Here is a 14,785-nt window from a genome sequence, read left to right as displayed (position 1 = left end):
TATACATTTAATAGTCTACATGAAAAAGTTGATATTATCACATTTATAATTATATAATTATAAATATAGACAACTGCTTAATTTTAATAATTAATACTAATATTGTATGCATATTGCATTGCTTTAATAAGTTAAATCTTTTAAACCAAATAATTATAATATATTTCACTTTGTACTACTATGCGGTGTTATATTAAACTGGTATTTTTTGTAAAACCACCCAATCTTGATATAATGACTTTTTGAAATGATAATTAAAAAAAGAGGGAGGTAAATAAACAGTGTTACAAAATTGAATCTAAAGTATGTTAAATATAATTATTTATTTCTTTCAATGGACCTAAACACAATATTTATAAGTAAAATTCATTATATCCATTAATGCGAACAAAATTTATAAACACAAAGCTGTAATATGTATTTCAAATAATCATTAACTTACATCACACGAAATCTTCAAATTTTACACTGAGAGAAATGTATTCAATTCTAAAAGAGTTGTTTAAATTAATAATTAATAAATAATTGTTCCTTAAAATATTTGATAAATAAAATGAAATATTTAGTTAATAATAAATTTCCTCTCAGTGTATCTTATTTTGAATGAATAAATGTTAAAATTGAAGTTTTCGTTATAACTATATCAGACATTTAAAACTTTGAGCATATGAAAAATATTAAGATGAATTTACATCAAATCACTTAATACCTTAGCTGTCTCATTTCATAAATGATATGCACAATCCATATAAAACATGATAACAAATGAATATAAAACACTAAATCTAGATTGACAGTGCAAAGAATGTGAAGTATGCATCGACTGAGTTCAAGAATACTTGCATAACTGGAGCGATCAAATAATAGACCTATTGTAGTTAATGAAAGTATATTATTCATTATCAATAATTTACAATCCTAAAAGATTAATAAAATACGGTTATTCAAAAGATGATTATTTTTATTTTTTTTAATAAATCTGTACTTACTTCATTGTTATATATATTAAAGTGTTGATGAAGAATAATGCAAAAATGAAGAATTATATAAAAATATTGCCATTTAGGTATGGATGGATTATATTTAATTCTAGAAGTTACCTATTAACGAGATTCGAATGATTTTCTTGGAAAAATTCAAGTGAACATTTGTCTTACGTGTATTTTGTACTTATCAAGACCCAGTCTTGGCAATCCAGGAATCCAACTAGGTCCTTTCCAAATAGCTGCCAATTTATCTGTAATTGTTCTCATATTGCAGCATTTTTCAATCATCATTTTCGTGTAGAAAACCTGAAGTGTAGAAAAATTAAACCTTCAATCAATATCATTTCATTTTTCATTCATGTTCGTGCCACATTGTTTTACCTGAAGATATATTGGATTGAATGTCTGTGGACTTACTACTAGGCCATAAATAATTTCCTCTTTAATTTGTTCTTCAGCGAATGTTCCAAACATTCTATCCCATATAATAAATACTCCGCCATAATTTTTATCTAAACAATAAATGTTGCAACCTATTTAAAGAGAATAATACTTTAATTAATTTTTGTATCAAATAAGTACTACCTATTATTTCTTTTGATTTATTTTTTTTTGTAATAAATAAAATTGAAGAATTAAATTCTATATACCATGGTGGACTCGATGATGTCTTGGAGTATTGAAAATATACTCCAAAGGACCAAGATGATTAAAAAGTGTCGTATGGAGCCACAATTGGTAAATTAAATTCAATTGATGATGAGTAATAAAATGCGATGGTGGTATGAAGAGTGCAAGGGGTAAGTAGAACATCTAAAAAAAATTTCAATTGATGTATTTATGTATAAATAATCGAATATAAGTTAAGTCACTCACAAAACTGCACCACTGTTGCATGATAGATTGCCGCAATCCAACCACAAGATTGAATTCCTCACTGCTATGGTGTACTTGGTGTTGTGACCACAGAAGATGAATTTCTGTAAGCAATGTAATGGATATATATTTCATTTTACCATACAGAAGCATCATAAAACATAAAACATCATATCATTTTAAATATAACCATGATTTGCACGGTGGACCCAATAATAACAAAAATCTACTCCAATAACAGTGATGTACCATGTCCACAGTGAATTCCATGGGAGACTCCAAATACGATATTCATTATAAATATGAATATAAACATAATACTCTGCACCTAAAAAGAAAATTCTACTTTCTATGTTTAATTCATTTCTTTGATTCATAAAAAGAAATCATATCGTATCAGCGTTACCTATGCTTACCGTCCGGATTCTTGGAGAATCCAGTGAGATAGTGAAGTTATGTGATCATTTAATCTGAATGAACTTTTTTTTCTTATAAAAAGTATTAATTGCTCCAGAATAATGAGGATAAAAAAAGGGATCCATATCTGTAAAATAAGTAAAGTGATAAAATAAATTAAAAAATTGATTTGAATAACATGTTGATATTAGTAGTAAATAAATAATTAAATAATTCAATTCATGAATGAATAATGTAAAATAAATTGATCAAAGTGAAAAACCATTTAATTGAAAAATATTAAATTAATTAAAATCGGTTGATTGTTACTTGTTGTTGATAATCAGGTACTTCCGCCAAGAATTCGAATGTTGTTTCATAAGGATTAACAATATATAAAAACTTTCCTAAATTTTTAATTTGAGAAGAATATTCTAAAAATTGTTGATAATAAGTTACGTTCATTGTTGTAGTTTGTTCAACTGCGCTGTTTCTGTATTTACTCGATCTGAATAACTGTTTGATCTTTTTTCAAAAAAAAAAAATACTGAAGATAACAATGAATTATTGATATTATCAGCACTAGAATTTGTCACTTATTAGATAATTTAAACACATTTATAACAGTTACATTGGTATGAAAAATTTACGAGTTAAATACTCGACTCTCACAGTCACTTGTGTATGTTATCAAAATAAAACGTCGTACTGCTTCTATCAGTGTCGTACAGAATACATACATACCCTGAAGTGAAGTATCATATAAATAGATCTGCTATGGCTGACAATCATTAATACTATTAATAAATTCAATTAAACATTTGTTCATCTTTTTTAATGTTCAATATACTTACATATTCAATTTATGTTTCTCATGATCTGTATATTTGTTTAATATCAATAAACGATAATATTATTATAATTACTCATTATACTTGATATGAAGTTGGATGTTGATAAAAAATGTTACAAAAAATGTTGAAGATACAAAGATATTACAATAAATACATAAATTTCGATTTGTCAATAATAATGAGCTCATTTGCAAATGTAAATGAATAATAAGCACAAACTTTTTGCATGTTAATTTTGTTGTTTAATAAATATTTATGTTCTTTATTTTCCCTTTTTCTGTATAATTTAGAGTTGATATCAACCACATGAATCAAGGTCGAACAAAGTGCACATGCTCAACGCGCGAAACTCTGTCGGTAACTGTGCAACCATTTTGCCGATTTTTTGATAAAATATTAATAAATTAAAATTATCAAATGAAATGTAAACTTTGTTTTAAAATCGAACATTTTAACTAAATTTAAATAATTTATATTACAGTGTCTACATAAGATTTCGTGTCAAAGCCATTGTATTAATTATTATTTACGTATATTTCACTTTTCTATAGTTTTTATGTTTATTATTGTTATGATTTATTAATAAGAAACTGTAAATTCAAAGAATTACAATTTATAAGACCAAATATACTTCGGAGGTATTTTCAAAAAGATATTCAAATAAACCGCCCACAAATGTAAACATTAAAGCGCCCTCTGGTGCCGCATGTGTCCGTTAGTTTCTCCCACCATTGGAAGTGACATGATTTGCATCAGTCTGATTGTGTGTTTGTCATTGAATTTTTATTAGTTTTTTAATTTTATTGCAATGGCAGAAAGTTTTATAAAACATAGTGATCCAGTTAATAATTCGGAAAAAACTAAAGATAATACTCTAGGTCAATATTTTGATAACAATGTACATACAATCTTTGATGAAATAATATCAAAATCAGAGGTTACCCAATCGTTACAAAAAACTACTCAAGATATTTGTAAATTGAATATTATGTCTGAAATTTCAACAGATTTATTGAAAAATGAAAACACATTTAATATTGAAAGATCTGAATTACCGAGCAAAGATTCTCACAGTGACGGATGGATTCCGTGTGAGCAAACAAGGAAAATTTTAAGATCAATTGCAACTTCAACATTCAGTAACAACGTTGTTGATCGAGAAAATTTAACAATGCCAGGATTGACTATTCAAGACGACATGATTGACACTGTCAAGGCAACATCGATACATTTTTTTGGTGAAGATGAAAATATACATAGAAATATCTTGACAGCAACTGATGTTACTCAAGATGAACGAGGACTACGCAATTTAATTCAAACAGGTTGTTACAGAGCAGCAGTTGACTTATCAGGTAGGCTATTAGCAGTTTATGGCCAAGGATATGGAAAAATCAATCATTTAAGTAAACACACACCGCATTCTTTGCAACTATGGTATACAAGATTATCACTTCTATTGAAGTTAAAACAATTTGATATCTTGAAAGCTGAATCAGAGCCTTTTGGAAATCTGGATAAACCAGACATGTACTTTACGTTTTATCCAGAATTATATGGAACAAGGCACGGTTCAATGGCGTCATTTGCTTTTCGATTGCTACTAGCTGAAATACCATTGTATTATGGTAAAACAAAAGATGCCATCAACAATTTATATAAGCTTTTATCTGTAATTAATCAAATTATAAAGAACTTAGAAGCAGGGCTCACAGAAGAAGGTGGAGTTTCAAAATATAGTGAAACAGATCAAAAGAATTATATTAAATTATGGGTTAATAGAAAGTCTAGAGTTCAAATTTCTATCGTAAATTGTGCTTTAACTGTAAATAACTTTAAATTAGCTATTAACGTATTAGAGGAATTGCTCAAGTCAGCTAATTGGACTAAAGAACAGTCAGAAATACTGAAATCAGCTATTGGACGAATTTATTTATTTCTGGGTGATGTCCTAATGGCGGAAAAAATATTTGGTGATGTTAAAAAAAATTCAGAAGAACTGCCTTCGATAAGGGAATTAATTGATCGAGGATTAATGGCTGTTGCTCAAAATTCCTATCAGGAAGGTTACAATCATTTTAAAATTGCATCTAGTGCAGATCCCTCGAACATTATGTTAATAAATAATATGGCGGTTTGTTTATTATACACTGGTCAATTGAAGGCAGCTGTACAACTTCTTGAAAATGCTGTTACTAGAAATCCAGTCAAGTGTTTACAGGAACGAGTATTATTAAATCTGTCCACACTTTATGAATTACATACGACACATAGTAAACAGTGCAAATTACATTTACTCAGGTTATTGAATAGATATACAGGAGATCATATTGATATATCATGTTTAAAATTAGTATAAATATCAGTGTGCATTTTTTATAATTAATTAAGGCAGTTGTATGATAAATAGTATTTTTTCCAGTGATATGTTTGTGACTTTACATATTTATTTTAGTATTTTTAAGTCACATCCTTTCCTTTTAATATCAAAAGTGTACCATATTGTACCATATTTTCTTCAAGTTAAATATTACTAGGGCTGCCATACATCAAATATTTAGAAATTAATTATTAAATAATGGATAAGTATACTTTTTACCTCATTATAAGATAAGAAAGAAAATTGACTATTAGTTGCAAATTGTTTCATTATTTATTGCTTTGTTATTTGTTATTACTACGTCAAAAACGCTCATAAATTGCTTTATTTAAATAATTTTAGGTCCAATATTACATTGTTAAATTAAAATAATCAATGATATGATGAAATTGTGAAAATAAAAAAATATAAAGTATAATTATAGTTAATAGTATGTTGTGTCAGTAATATTTGGTAGACTTGAGTTGATTCCTGTGATAGGATTTTTTAAAATTGTCATTCAATTTTAATAAAACCCTTTAAAATCCAATTAATTCATATTTAAACAAAAGATAGATTCATTCAGATATATAAAATCTTATTATTGAGTATGAATTAAATTATATTGATTTCTTTTTAAATTCAATACGATTAAAAATAATCTACAATTTTACTCTTAATATTGTTCAAAAGTGATTAAACAGGTAAAAGCCTGAATAGTTGTTTGAATTTAAATATTTAGATTTACTAAAAATCGAAGGAATAATGTATTGCACTATATTTCAAATAATTAGCAATGATTCTAATTATAAAAATAATGTATAAAATGTTATACTGTAAATATTGTATCAGTAAAATATTAATTGCTTTTGGATATAAATACATACAGGTAAATAAATTATAACTAAAACGTATAACTATTTATAAAAATTTGAAACAAATTATTAATAAATGACCACGACTGACATAGTTTCACAATAATATATTTGACTTTCAATAGATACTTAAATAAAATAGACCATAGCATGCTGCATTCATTTTTTAGAGCTATTATTTGACCTGAATATCAATAATAAGGTGATTAGCGTTTACCTTTTTAATCATTTTTTAACTTATATTGGCACTCATAAGTTTATTTATGTCTAATTATTTCCTGACTCTAGAACCGTTTATCAATTTACGAATAATACAAGCTAAAAATGAGTAATTTTAAAACACACTTAAAAAAGAATAATAGAGAAAAATTTTAACCCAGGGTAAAGTATATTTACTTCAGAACAATTGGTTTAAAAAAATATTAAATTTATAAGGGTGTCAAAAATGTATGTATTATATTTCAGCGAAAATCAAGCATAAAAAAAAATTATAACACTTTTTCATCAGTATAAGAAGCATTTATTCATCACGACAAATCATCGACATCAATACTTTTCACACATTCAATAAATATTAATCTCTAATTTATTTATATTATCATAAAATTATTGAATTATTAATATTCAAAAAAGAAAAATGCTTTTTTACTGATTAAAAAGTATTTTTATTTTAATACTTTTCTGTTAAATTTTTAAAATAAATTATCACCGGAATATTATTATTATTACTCATAGAAAGGTACTATTATTTTGAGATTACTACAGATTGTTTGCAAAATAACCCTTTTTATAACTGCAGTCATGTTTCGCTGAATTTAAATAAAAACTTTACTTTCTTCAGTATTGAAAAATGGAATACAAATTACCCTGTATATATGTAAATTCTGTTCAGTAAGAACAGTACCAACTTACAAACATTTTCTACTGAATTTTATTTATTAATCAAATTAAAGCTTTCGTAGAATAAACTACTATCTTAACGATGTAAAATTTTTTTTTTCAAGGGATGCTGTTATTTTGCATCATCTATAAGTATAATCTATCAACATAATTACTTTGTACGTATATAACATGAATTTTTAACTAAATGCGTCAGGTCATGTTATGTTGATTTCATTAATAAATACTTAATGAAATAAATAATAAATGGTAAAATCCAAAGTTCATTTTAAAAAATGATGCATGCATTAAAGCCCAAGTTGAAGTAAGTTTTGTACTTAGTTTTGTGTTTAATTTTATCCATCGTTAGTAGTAAAAATCATTATTTCTTTATAGATTCAGTCAAATATTCTAAACGTCTATGGATGTCTCCAGAAAGAGTCAAATTTAATATTTCCTATTATTACTCAGATAAAATATAATATTAGGCTAATGACCATGTAAACGAATAGCGATTAGATCAAGAAAATAAACTATTGATCATTCACTTAATCAGTTTATAATAATTCACAGTTATGAAGGTAAATATTGAATCATTTTAAATAATAAAAATCACCAGTTACATTTTTATTACTTAATTTAAACGAAAGAACTTATTTAAATATCATTATTAATTATTATTTGCACTAAATCTCGAAAACATGCATTATTATATTATGCACCGGGAAACTCTGATCACAAAATTTAAGGCTTTAGCCAATTGCAGGTACTATGTTTTTAAGAATAAGAGTTATACATTAATTTAGCAAAATTAATTCAATAATAAGACTACACATACTGAATAATTAAATAATTCACCTACACTTTTTTATTATTGAATTATCTATCATATTTCCTGTGTTGAGCTTATATATATATTTATTTATATATATTTTTATATATATATATATATATTATTTCTATATTATTGCATAAATTAACCTCAGCCAATATACATGCATTCATTTGAATACACATATATTCAATAGTTTATTTTCTTTAACAACTGTCATATTTAGTACGTAAATCGTGATTAATTACTCCATTATAGAATACAAAAATTTAGGCTATATTATAGATCAGTACAAATGATCTCAAAAAACATCTTCATTTTAATATTTATTCATTCTATCATTAAAGACGTTATTGAGATCAACTAAATAAATGGATTTGATGCATATATATATTATAAAGACAACAACTGATATTCAAACATATTAACTATGTAACGTATAAACGTAACAAAATCAAATGTTGTTATAAATATTCATTGAAAATATTTAACTATGAAAATATCAAAATACATTTGAGATTTTAGATATGATATACATATCAGACTAACAAAGAAAATTTGTTATCTCAAATGGATTTTAAATTTTTTTAGTAATACGTGAAACACAGTATATATATATTCAATTATTTTAATTTCGATTATAAATATCATTACTAAGAACGTATGAAAACAGTAGGCTATTAGACATTTCTTTTATGTCAGGTGGGCTTCTTATACTATAAGGAACAATATCATATGTTGTATATTGATCGATTACACACATACAACATATTGAATTTTATATGTTCTATGGCATATGTAATTAATAATTATACTTGAACTGCTGGATCATTATTTATAATAATTTACAACATTTAACACAAAAAATACACTTGAAATTTTAATTGATAAAACTTATATAAAAAAAAAACAAGAAATATCCAAACGCCTAGTTAATGTTCTTTCAGACTTTGAAGTACCCGCCTCCAGCTTAAATAATGAATTTAAATCAATCCAGCAGAATGTTATTTTTAATTAACAGTACAACAAAAATTCAAAAATCTAAGATTTATAAATTTTAACAATAAGTATTATGACTAATTTTTAAAAATATTTTATTGTATGAGAGAATAGTACGGATCACTAACTTAATAGAGAGAATTTCTTGAATGAATTAGTTGATTAACATTTTTAATGTCAATAAGATAATTACTGTAAAAACAGAGTATTGATTTCGCCTGTTAATATTTATGTAATTATTCGTAAAAGACATTAAAGTTAAATAAACACTTATGTAATTTGACAGTTATTGTACGGATTAAAATATTGAAAAACTCTACTACTGATTTTCTTCAATATGCATCTTAAATGTGATTCACTTGTTATATTCATACAATCTCCTTCAGTATATTAAATATTTGGCAGTATTGGTATTTTCTATAAATAATCATACCAATTATCATTACTACATCTACAATTTTAAAATTATTATGCGACATTTATGACAAGCGTATTCAATTAGTCTGTTTTCACAGTAATTTTTTAGCTACACATACTCATAAGTTATGTAGAGTAAAACATAGCACCTAAGGTTTTTGTACTTTTGCATTAATAGTGTAATGAAATAATTACTACGAGAAGAGGTTATATACATGATGTAATGAAAAGTATAATGATAAAAATTAATGTAGTTATTTTAGAGTACAATTCTAATTGACCGATTAAATGTACAATAAATTTTTCGTGCATTCTATGCATAAATAATTTACACAAGAAAAACTTACGCATTCTATTATAATAAAATGTACAATAGTTATTGGCTTATTAGATATACTTTAAGTCTATCTTTTTATCGTTGTATTATACATTATCTACAATTCGTTCGTAAACAGTATTTGTTGATAGAATTTTTACTTAAAATAAACACTTATTTAGTTTTACGTAAAATAAAACAAAAAGTAACTGCACTACAATTTTCAAAGGCTTATTGTATATCACATTACCAAGATAGCTTTTTATCATTTAGAATTGTAGTATTGTTATTACTTTATCAATTATTTTAGTATACGTTTATCTGGCCAAATGATAAACGTATTTTATTTCTGAGCAGTTTTTGAATATTGATATATTTAGAAAAAATTTTATTTAATCAGTTTTAGTCGTAACGAGTGTAGAATCTGTATCATTATTAGATTCACTATCTGAAGTTAATGTCTGTTCTACTGTTTCTTCATTTATTTCAGTACTATCCACTGTAGTTGTAGAATTAGCAACAATATTCTTTTTCTCGTCATTATCATTTTTAGTAGACATTTGGAATTTATGTTTTTCAAGCTCTTCTCGTAATTTAGTAATTTCACGTGCATCAGCACGACGCCGAAGCTTTAAATGCGTAATTTCAGTTGCTACTTGTTTTACCAGCCCTAGTACGTCTTGTGGTACATCTAATGCTATAAGTCGTTCTTCTAATTCTACTATAGCCGTACCATCTAATTTTGAATCATTTCCAGGTGATAACGTTCCAACTTCCACTTGTGGTGAGTCGGTTACAACTGTTGATGACGTTACAGCTGCATTACTTTCTTCTTCTTCACATTTTTGTGAATTATCACCTTTCGATGGTTCATCTCGATCATTATTTTGAAGATCGGGGGAACCAGGCTGTGAGTTTGGAAGAATTTTCTCAGAATCTTCAAGTCTAGGAGTTGTTGACTTTTCAACTTTAATAATTACTGGCTCGGTCTGATCATCTGGACTTGGGGCACAATTTTGATGTCGACTATGATAATGACGATGATGCGTAGATGCTATAGATGTTGGAGCTGCTGTTACGGAAGTTGCTGGAATAGGTGCTAATGCAACATTAGGTTGGTAATGTGGTTCAAAGCGTTCGCATTCAGACAAAGGAACAACTCGTTCTGGATGTTGTAGAACTGGTGGACCACGACTAAGATATGCAGGTACAAGTGGTGTGCTAATTACAATATTGAATAATAGAAAGATATTTATATAAGTATAAACATGTATTTTATAAACTTCACTAGTATATTTACCTATCTCTATGTTTACATGAACCAGTAGCATTCCAAGGTCTGAACGCGGATGCTCCTCTAGCTGCTAATTCAAAAACAGCCCATTGCATTTGTAAATACGGATCATTTTCATTTCCTGTTGCTGAAACAGGATACATTGCCAATCCATTACTATTGGCATAAATAGCAGGACATTCATCCTTAATTTCTTTTTTAGAACGTTTATGTATCTTCTCTGACTCATGTCTTAACTGTAAAGTTAAATCAAAATTTATTATAAAATTTTAATTCCCTTACGTGTATACATTTATGAATATACCTCAGGTAATTTCCTCTTGAAATGGGGCACTGGACTTCGATCCTTTAGACTACGAAAAAAAGTAACAATTTTGTTGTAGTGCGGTTGATCACGGGAGAGTAAAAGATACGATCTCCAATTACTAGAGTCAAACCCCCAATGACAAGTACGGTTTTCTAAAGGCCGATGAGCATGGCGTACAAAACGCTGTGGAGAAAATTGACAACCACATTCTAAACACTCTATACACGCAGAATCTTCTGAATCAAATAAATTTGCATCAAAGATGCCTTTGCATTTACCAAAACACTCATGGTAAACTTTAAATCTTACAATTGACTCGTCTATATCTTTCTTTTTACTATATTCCTTTTCTGTGCAACGATCTTGATCTCTATCTTGAATTAAAGGCAGTTCGCGAGGTTCATTCCGCAGCAGGAGAGCACTTACAAGTCGTTCAGCGTCCGTTTGTGTAATGAGACCACAGGATGGAGCATTTCTTGGCAAAATCCCAGAGAGTTTTAACTCCTCTAATTGGTCATGGGTGCATCTGGAACAGTAAATCTGCAGCTCATCACAAACTTGATTTATTTGTTGCAATGAAAAATCTTGAAGTACGGTGTTTAATATTTGTGGAAGGCACAGTCGTCTTTCACCACCAACCACAAAACAAGAAATTTTTTCATTCTCCAAAAAAGTTTCACATCTTTCTGAACAACTTTGATCAGGCGCCGTTAATATTGGTATTTGAAACTCCAATTCTCTTTTAATACTTGCTGCTTTGAGATGTTCTGGTTGATGATCGTCGTCAGAATCATCATGACTTCTTACAGTAGCATCTAGCCGATGAGGCATAACAGGCACTGTTGTATTAGTTTTACTTTTACATTCTTTCTTGGAATCAGTACAAGAATCAATGCAGTTTCCAGAATAACTTAAAGATGAGAAATGAAAAGGTGGCTGATCTTGTAATAAACCTTTACAGTCCATTCCTAGCAGAGCTGAACTTGGTCCTTGCAGACTCTTTATAGCTGACAACTGATATGTCTTCAACACTGTTTTAAGTTGTGGTGTATAAGATTGACTATTTGCATTATTAGGCAATAATGTCTCCATTTTTACATCAATATTGTTTCACAAATGATATAAAAAAAAATGGTTACTGATTTTTTCTGTAAAATAAATAGATATTCAAAATCAAACGATAAATATTTTTAAAACGCTTTAAAGTTAAAAACTAAACTTTTTGGTAGCACCGTTTCATGAATTTTATTGCACGGTACACTGTTTGATTTACAGAATTAAAACCTTCATATAAATATTTCCTTGACATTCATACTGGTTTTAGGTACATAAGTCCAAGTATTTGCATCAGCAGCCTGAGTAGCAATAAACCCGAGATAAACTCGGTCCATCTTATTGGTTAAGCGCTATCCTGTTAGTGTTTTATCGGCGTATAAGCGCCCACATTCCTATTATACTTTAATCGTTTTCAATTTTCTTTCATCCCCTTTGTTGCATTCATCTTAAGATCATATAAATCCATCTTCTTAGACATTATGTTTCTATATTACCAAATAATAATTCACAAACATTCAAGGTATTAATTCTGGAACAGAACTGAATCGTGCGCTATATATATATCTATATAGTTATGCATGAATGTATATATGGATGCATATATTCGTATAAATAAATAGACATTCATCAAATTGAGATGAGATTAAAAAATTAATCATTTGGAGTACGATAATGTCATCACATATGATAATTTTGAAACAATGATAAGCACAAAAGTTTTGTCTTGAACAAGCAAAAGTCTTAGATACGGTTATGAGATCCCTCCCTCAGTACTTATTACTATGGCGACAGATATGTACCAAAAGAAGGCTTGGCTACAGGTATGGGTCGGTGGCCTATCTACTTTAAATGATGATTGTAACAGCTAAATGTTGCACGTTAATCCACTGTTTATGCTTGTTTATATAAGTTTCTTGTCTCATAGAAGCAGTACATCATTGTAATTCTGCAGATACGACATATACACGGCGTCTAATTCGATTGAACTTGACTTCCTGTGTGCGAACTTGTACAACCTTTCCTTTTACCAACAATTGTTGCTCCGTGTTTTCACTTTATTTTTTAGATCACAAATGTACATGAACAAATTTCCAAACCCACTTGACAGATATCACACCTTCATGTATAAACATTTTATTCACAATGCCAATTTATATAGCATGCCGCGCCAGAATGGCGTATCGATCGTATTCGCGTGACGACACACTAAACCACTCGTGGCTCCTCCACGCATATTTCTGCGTTTATGCGAAAAAAAACTCGAGCGAACCAACGAAGTGCTAAGCGAACCGTCCAGCCATTTTCAACACGAATAGTGTGTACATACATACGTACATATATGCATGTATTCGATATAAACATATAACATTATAACACTCTGGTAGTAACACTTGACAGTGCGCGCGCCATTACCACTCAAACTGTACTTAGTTCTCACACACACTCAAAATCTATGTCGATACATTTGACACTCAGTCCAACTTTGCGCCATCTGAGCATCGTTCTTCTTTAGCACTGTATACCAGCAGGCTTGCATGTCATATATTATAAATTTACGATATACAATGTCAAAAACACACACATGCTCGTGTATTCTCAATTACAAGATTACAACTGCTTATGCGATATGAGAAAAAAATAATATAAGTATGGTTGACCATTGAGCAATGTACTTATGTTCAATGTGTAGGTATAAATACATTTACGTCAAATGTACTACATATCTTGAGTTCATATCTAATACATAATAAATAAAGCACTTTAGTATATATTTATATAAAAAAAAAACAACAACAATCGGGTAAAAAGTTATTATCATGTGTGATAATGAGCATCTTCGTCAATTCTTGGTATAATATTTTTTTACAGATCATTTTAGCACACACATACACTGTGTTGATTCATTGTAATGTTTTTTTTTGCAGGCGTCACATACAACATTGTCCCTTGTTTTAATTTACACTCCCTACACTAACATTGTTGAAATTGATCAAAATAATACCCCCCTGTTACACTGTCTCGTCGAAACGAATGTACTTCACACACTTGATGTTTAGTTCAACATCCACTCTTTAACATCTACCATACTGTTACTCATGTGAAAGAATATTTTATTTGACATATGTATGTATACATTTTAGTTGCCCAATAGTAATGCCAAATAGATGTAAATAGTAAGGTTTAAGGAAAGAGAGAAGTAACCATAATGATGACGGCCATCATATGCGTCGTGTTGGTCGACCAAGTTCTAGTCATGTGACTTTCCCGTCAAAATAACTCTTAAACAATGGGTAAAACCATAATATTGCAGTCTTTGACACGCACTAGAAGTATGATCA

At 28.3% G+C, this 14,785-nt stretch overlaps 3 protein-coding genes across 3 annotated transcripts; 1 reads left to right on the top strand and 2 right to left on the bottom strand.

Moving 5' to 3' along the window:
• Positions 1-433: 433 nt before the first annotated feature.
• Positions 434-3,146, bottom strand: LOC118074196 (alkylglycerol monooxygenase-like). Its single transcript, XM_035095226.1, has 9 exons — positions 2,589-3,146; positions 2,279-2,406; positions 2,053-2,204; positions 1,863-1,966; positions 1,637-1,799; positions 1,368-1,519; positions 1,158-1,292; positions 990-1,100; positions 434-918 (listed from the first exon to the last, which is right to left on the bottom strand). Exons 1-9 carry the CDS (start codon positions 2,721-2,723, stop codon positions 703-705), a joined length of 1,296 nt encoding a protein of 431 aa, XP_034951117.1. The 5' UTR covers positions 2,724-3,146; the 3' UTR covers positions 434-702.
• Positions 3,147-3,857: 711 nt separating this feature from the next.
• On the top strand, positions 3,858-6,038 carry LOC118074194 (trafficking protein particle complex subunit 12). Its single transcript, XM_035095223.1, has one exon. It carries the CDS (start codon positions 3,921-3,923, stop codon positions 5,469-5,471), a length of 1,551 nt encoding a protein of 516 aa, XP_034951114.1. The 5' UTR covers positions 3,858-3,920; the 3' UTR covers positions 5,472-6,038.
• Positions 6,039-8,667: 2,629 nt separating this feature from the next.
• Snoo (Sno oncogene) lies at positions 8,668-14,171 on the bottom strand. Its single transcript, XM_035095221.1, has 3 exons — positions 11,388-14,171; positions 11,090-11,319; positions 8,668-11,010 (listed from the first exon to the last, which is right to left on the bottom strand). The coding sequence occupies exons 1-3, from the start codon at positions 12,480-12,482 to the stop codon at positions 10,182-10,184; spliced, it is 2,154 nt and encodes a 717-aa protein (XP_034951112.1). The 5' UTR covers positions 12,483-14,171; the 3' UTR covers positions 8,668-10,181.
• Positions 14,172-14,785: the final 614 nt, after the last annotated feature.

The sequence above is a fragment of the Chelonus insularis genome, unplaced genomic scaffold (genome assembly GCF_013357705.1).
Source record: "Chelonus insularis isolate UGA/USDA-ARS -01 unplaced genomic scaffold, ASM1335770v1 contig_131_pilon, whole genome shotgun sequence".
Classification (NCBI taxonomy): domain Eukaryota; kingdom Metazoa; phylum Arthropoda; class Insecta; order Hymenoptera; family Braconidae; genus Chelonus; species Chelonus insularis.
This window is presented reverse-complemented; position numbering and strand designations above follow the sequence as displayed.

What these genes read in the sequence shown, in the direction of transcription:
- LOC118074194 (XM_035095223.1), top strand. Translation starts at nt 3,921, where the DNA reads ATGGCAGAAAGTTTTATAAAACATAGTGATCCAGTTAATAATTCGGAA.
- LOC118074196 (XM_035095226.1), bottom strand. Translation starts at nt 2,723, where the DNA reads ATGAACGTAACTTATTATCAACAATTTTTAGAATATTCTTCTCAAATT. An exon ending in TACCTGATTATCAACAACAA is followed by an intron (nt 2,407 to 2,588) that starts GTAACAATCAAC and finishes CTTATTTTACAG; the next exon opens with ATATGGATCCCTTTTTTTAT. An exon ending in GGTCCACCGTGCAAATCATG is followed by an intron (nt 1,967 to 2,052) that starts GTTATATTTAAA and finishes CATTGCTTACAG; the next exon opens with AAATTCATCTTCTGTGGTCA.
- Snoo (XM_035095221.1), bottom strand. Translation starts at nt 12,482, where the DNA reads ATGGAGACATTATTGCCTAATAATGCAAATAGTCAATCTTATACACCA. An exon ending in TCAAGAGGAAATTACCTGAG is followed by an intron (nt 11,320 to 11,387) that starts GTATATTCATAA and finishes TTAACTTTACAG; the next exon opens with TTAAGACATGAGTCAGAGAA. An exon ending in TCATGTAAACATAGAGATAG is followed by an intron (nt 11,011 to 11,089) that starts GTAAATATACTA and finishes TATTGTAATTAG; the next exon opens with CACACCACTTGTACCTGCAT.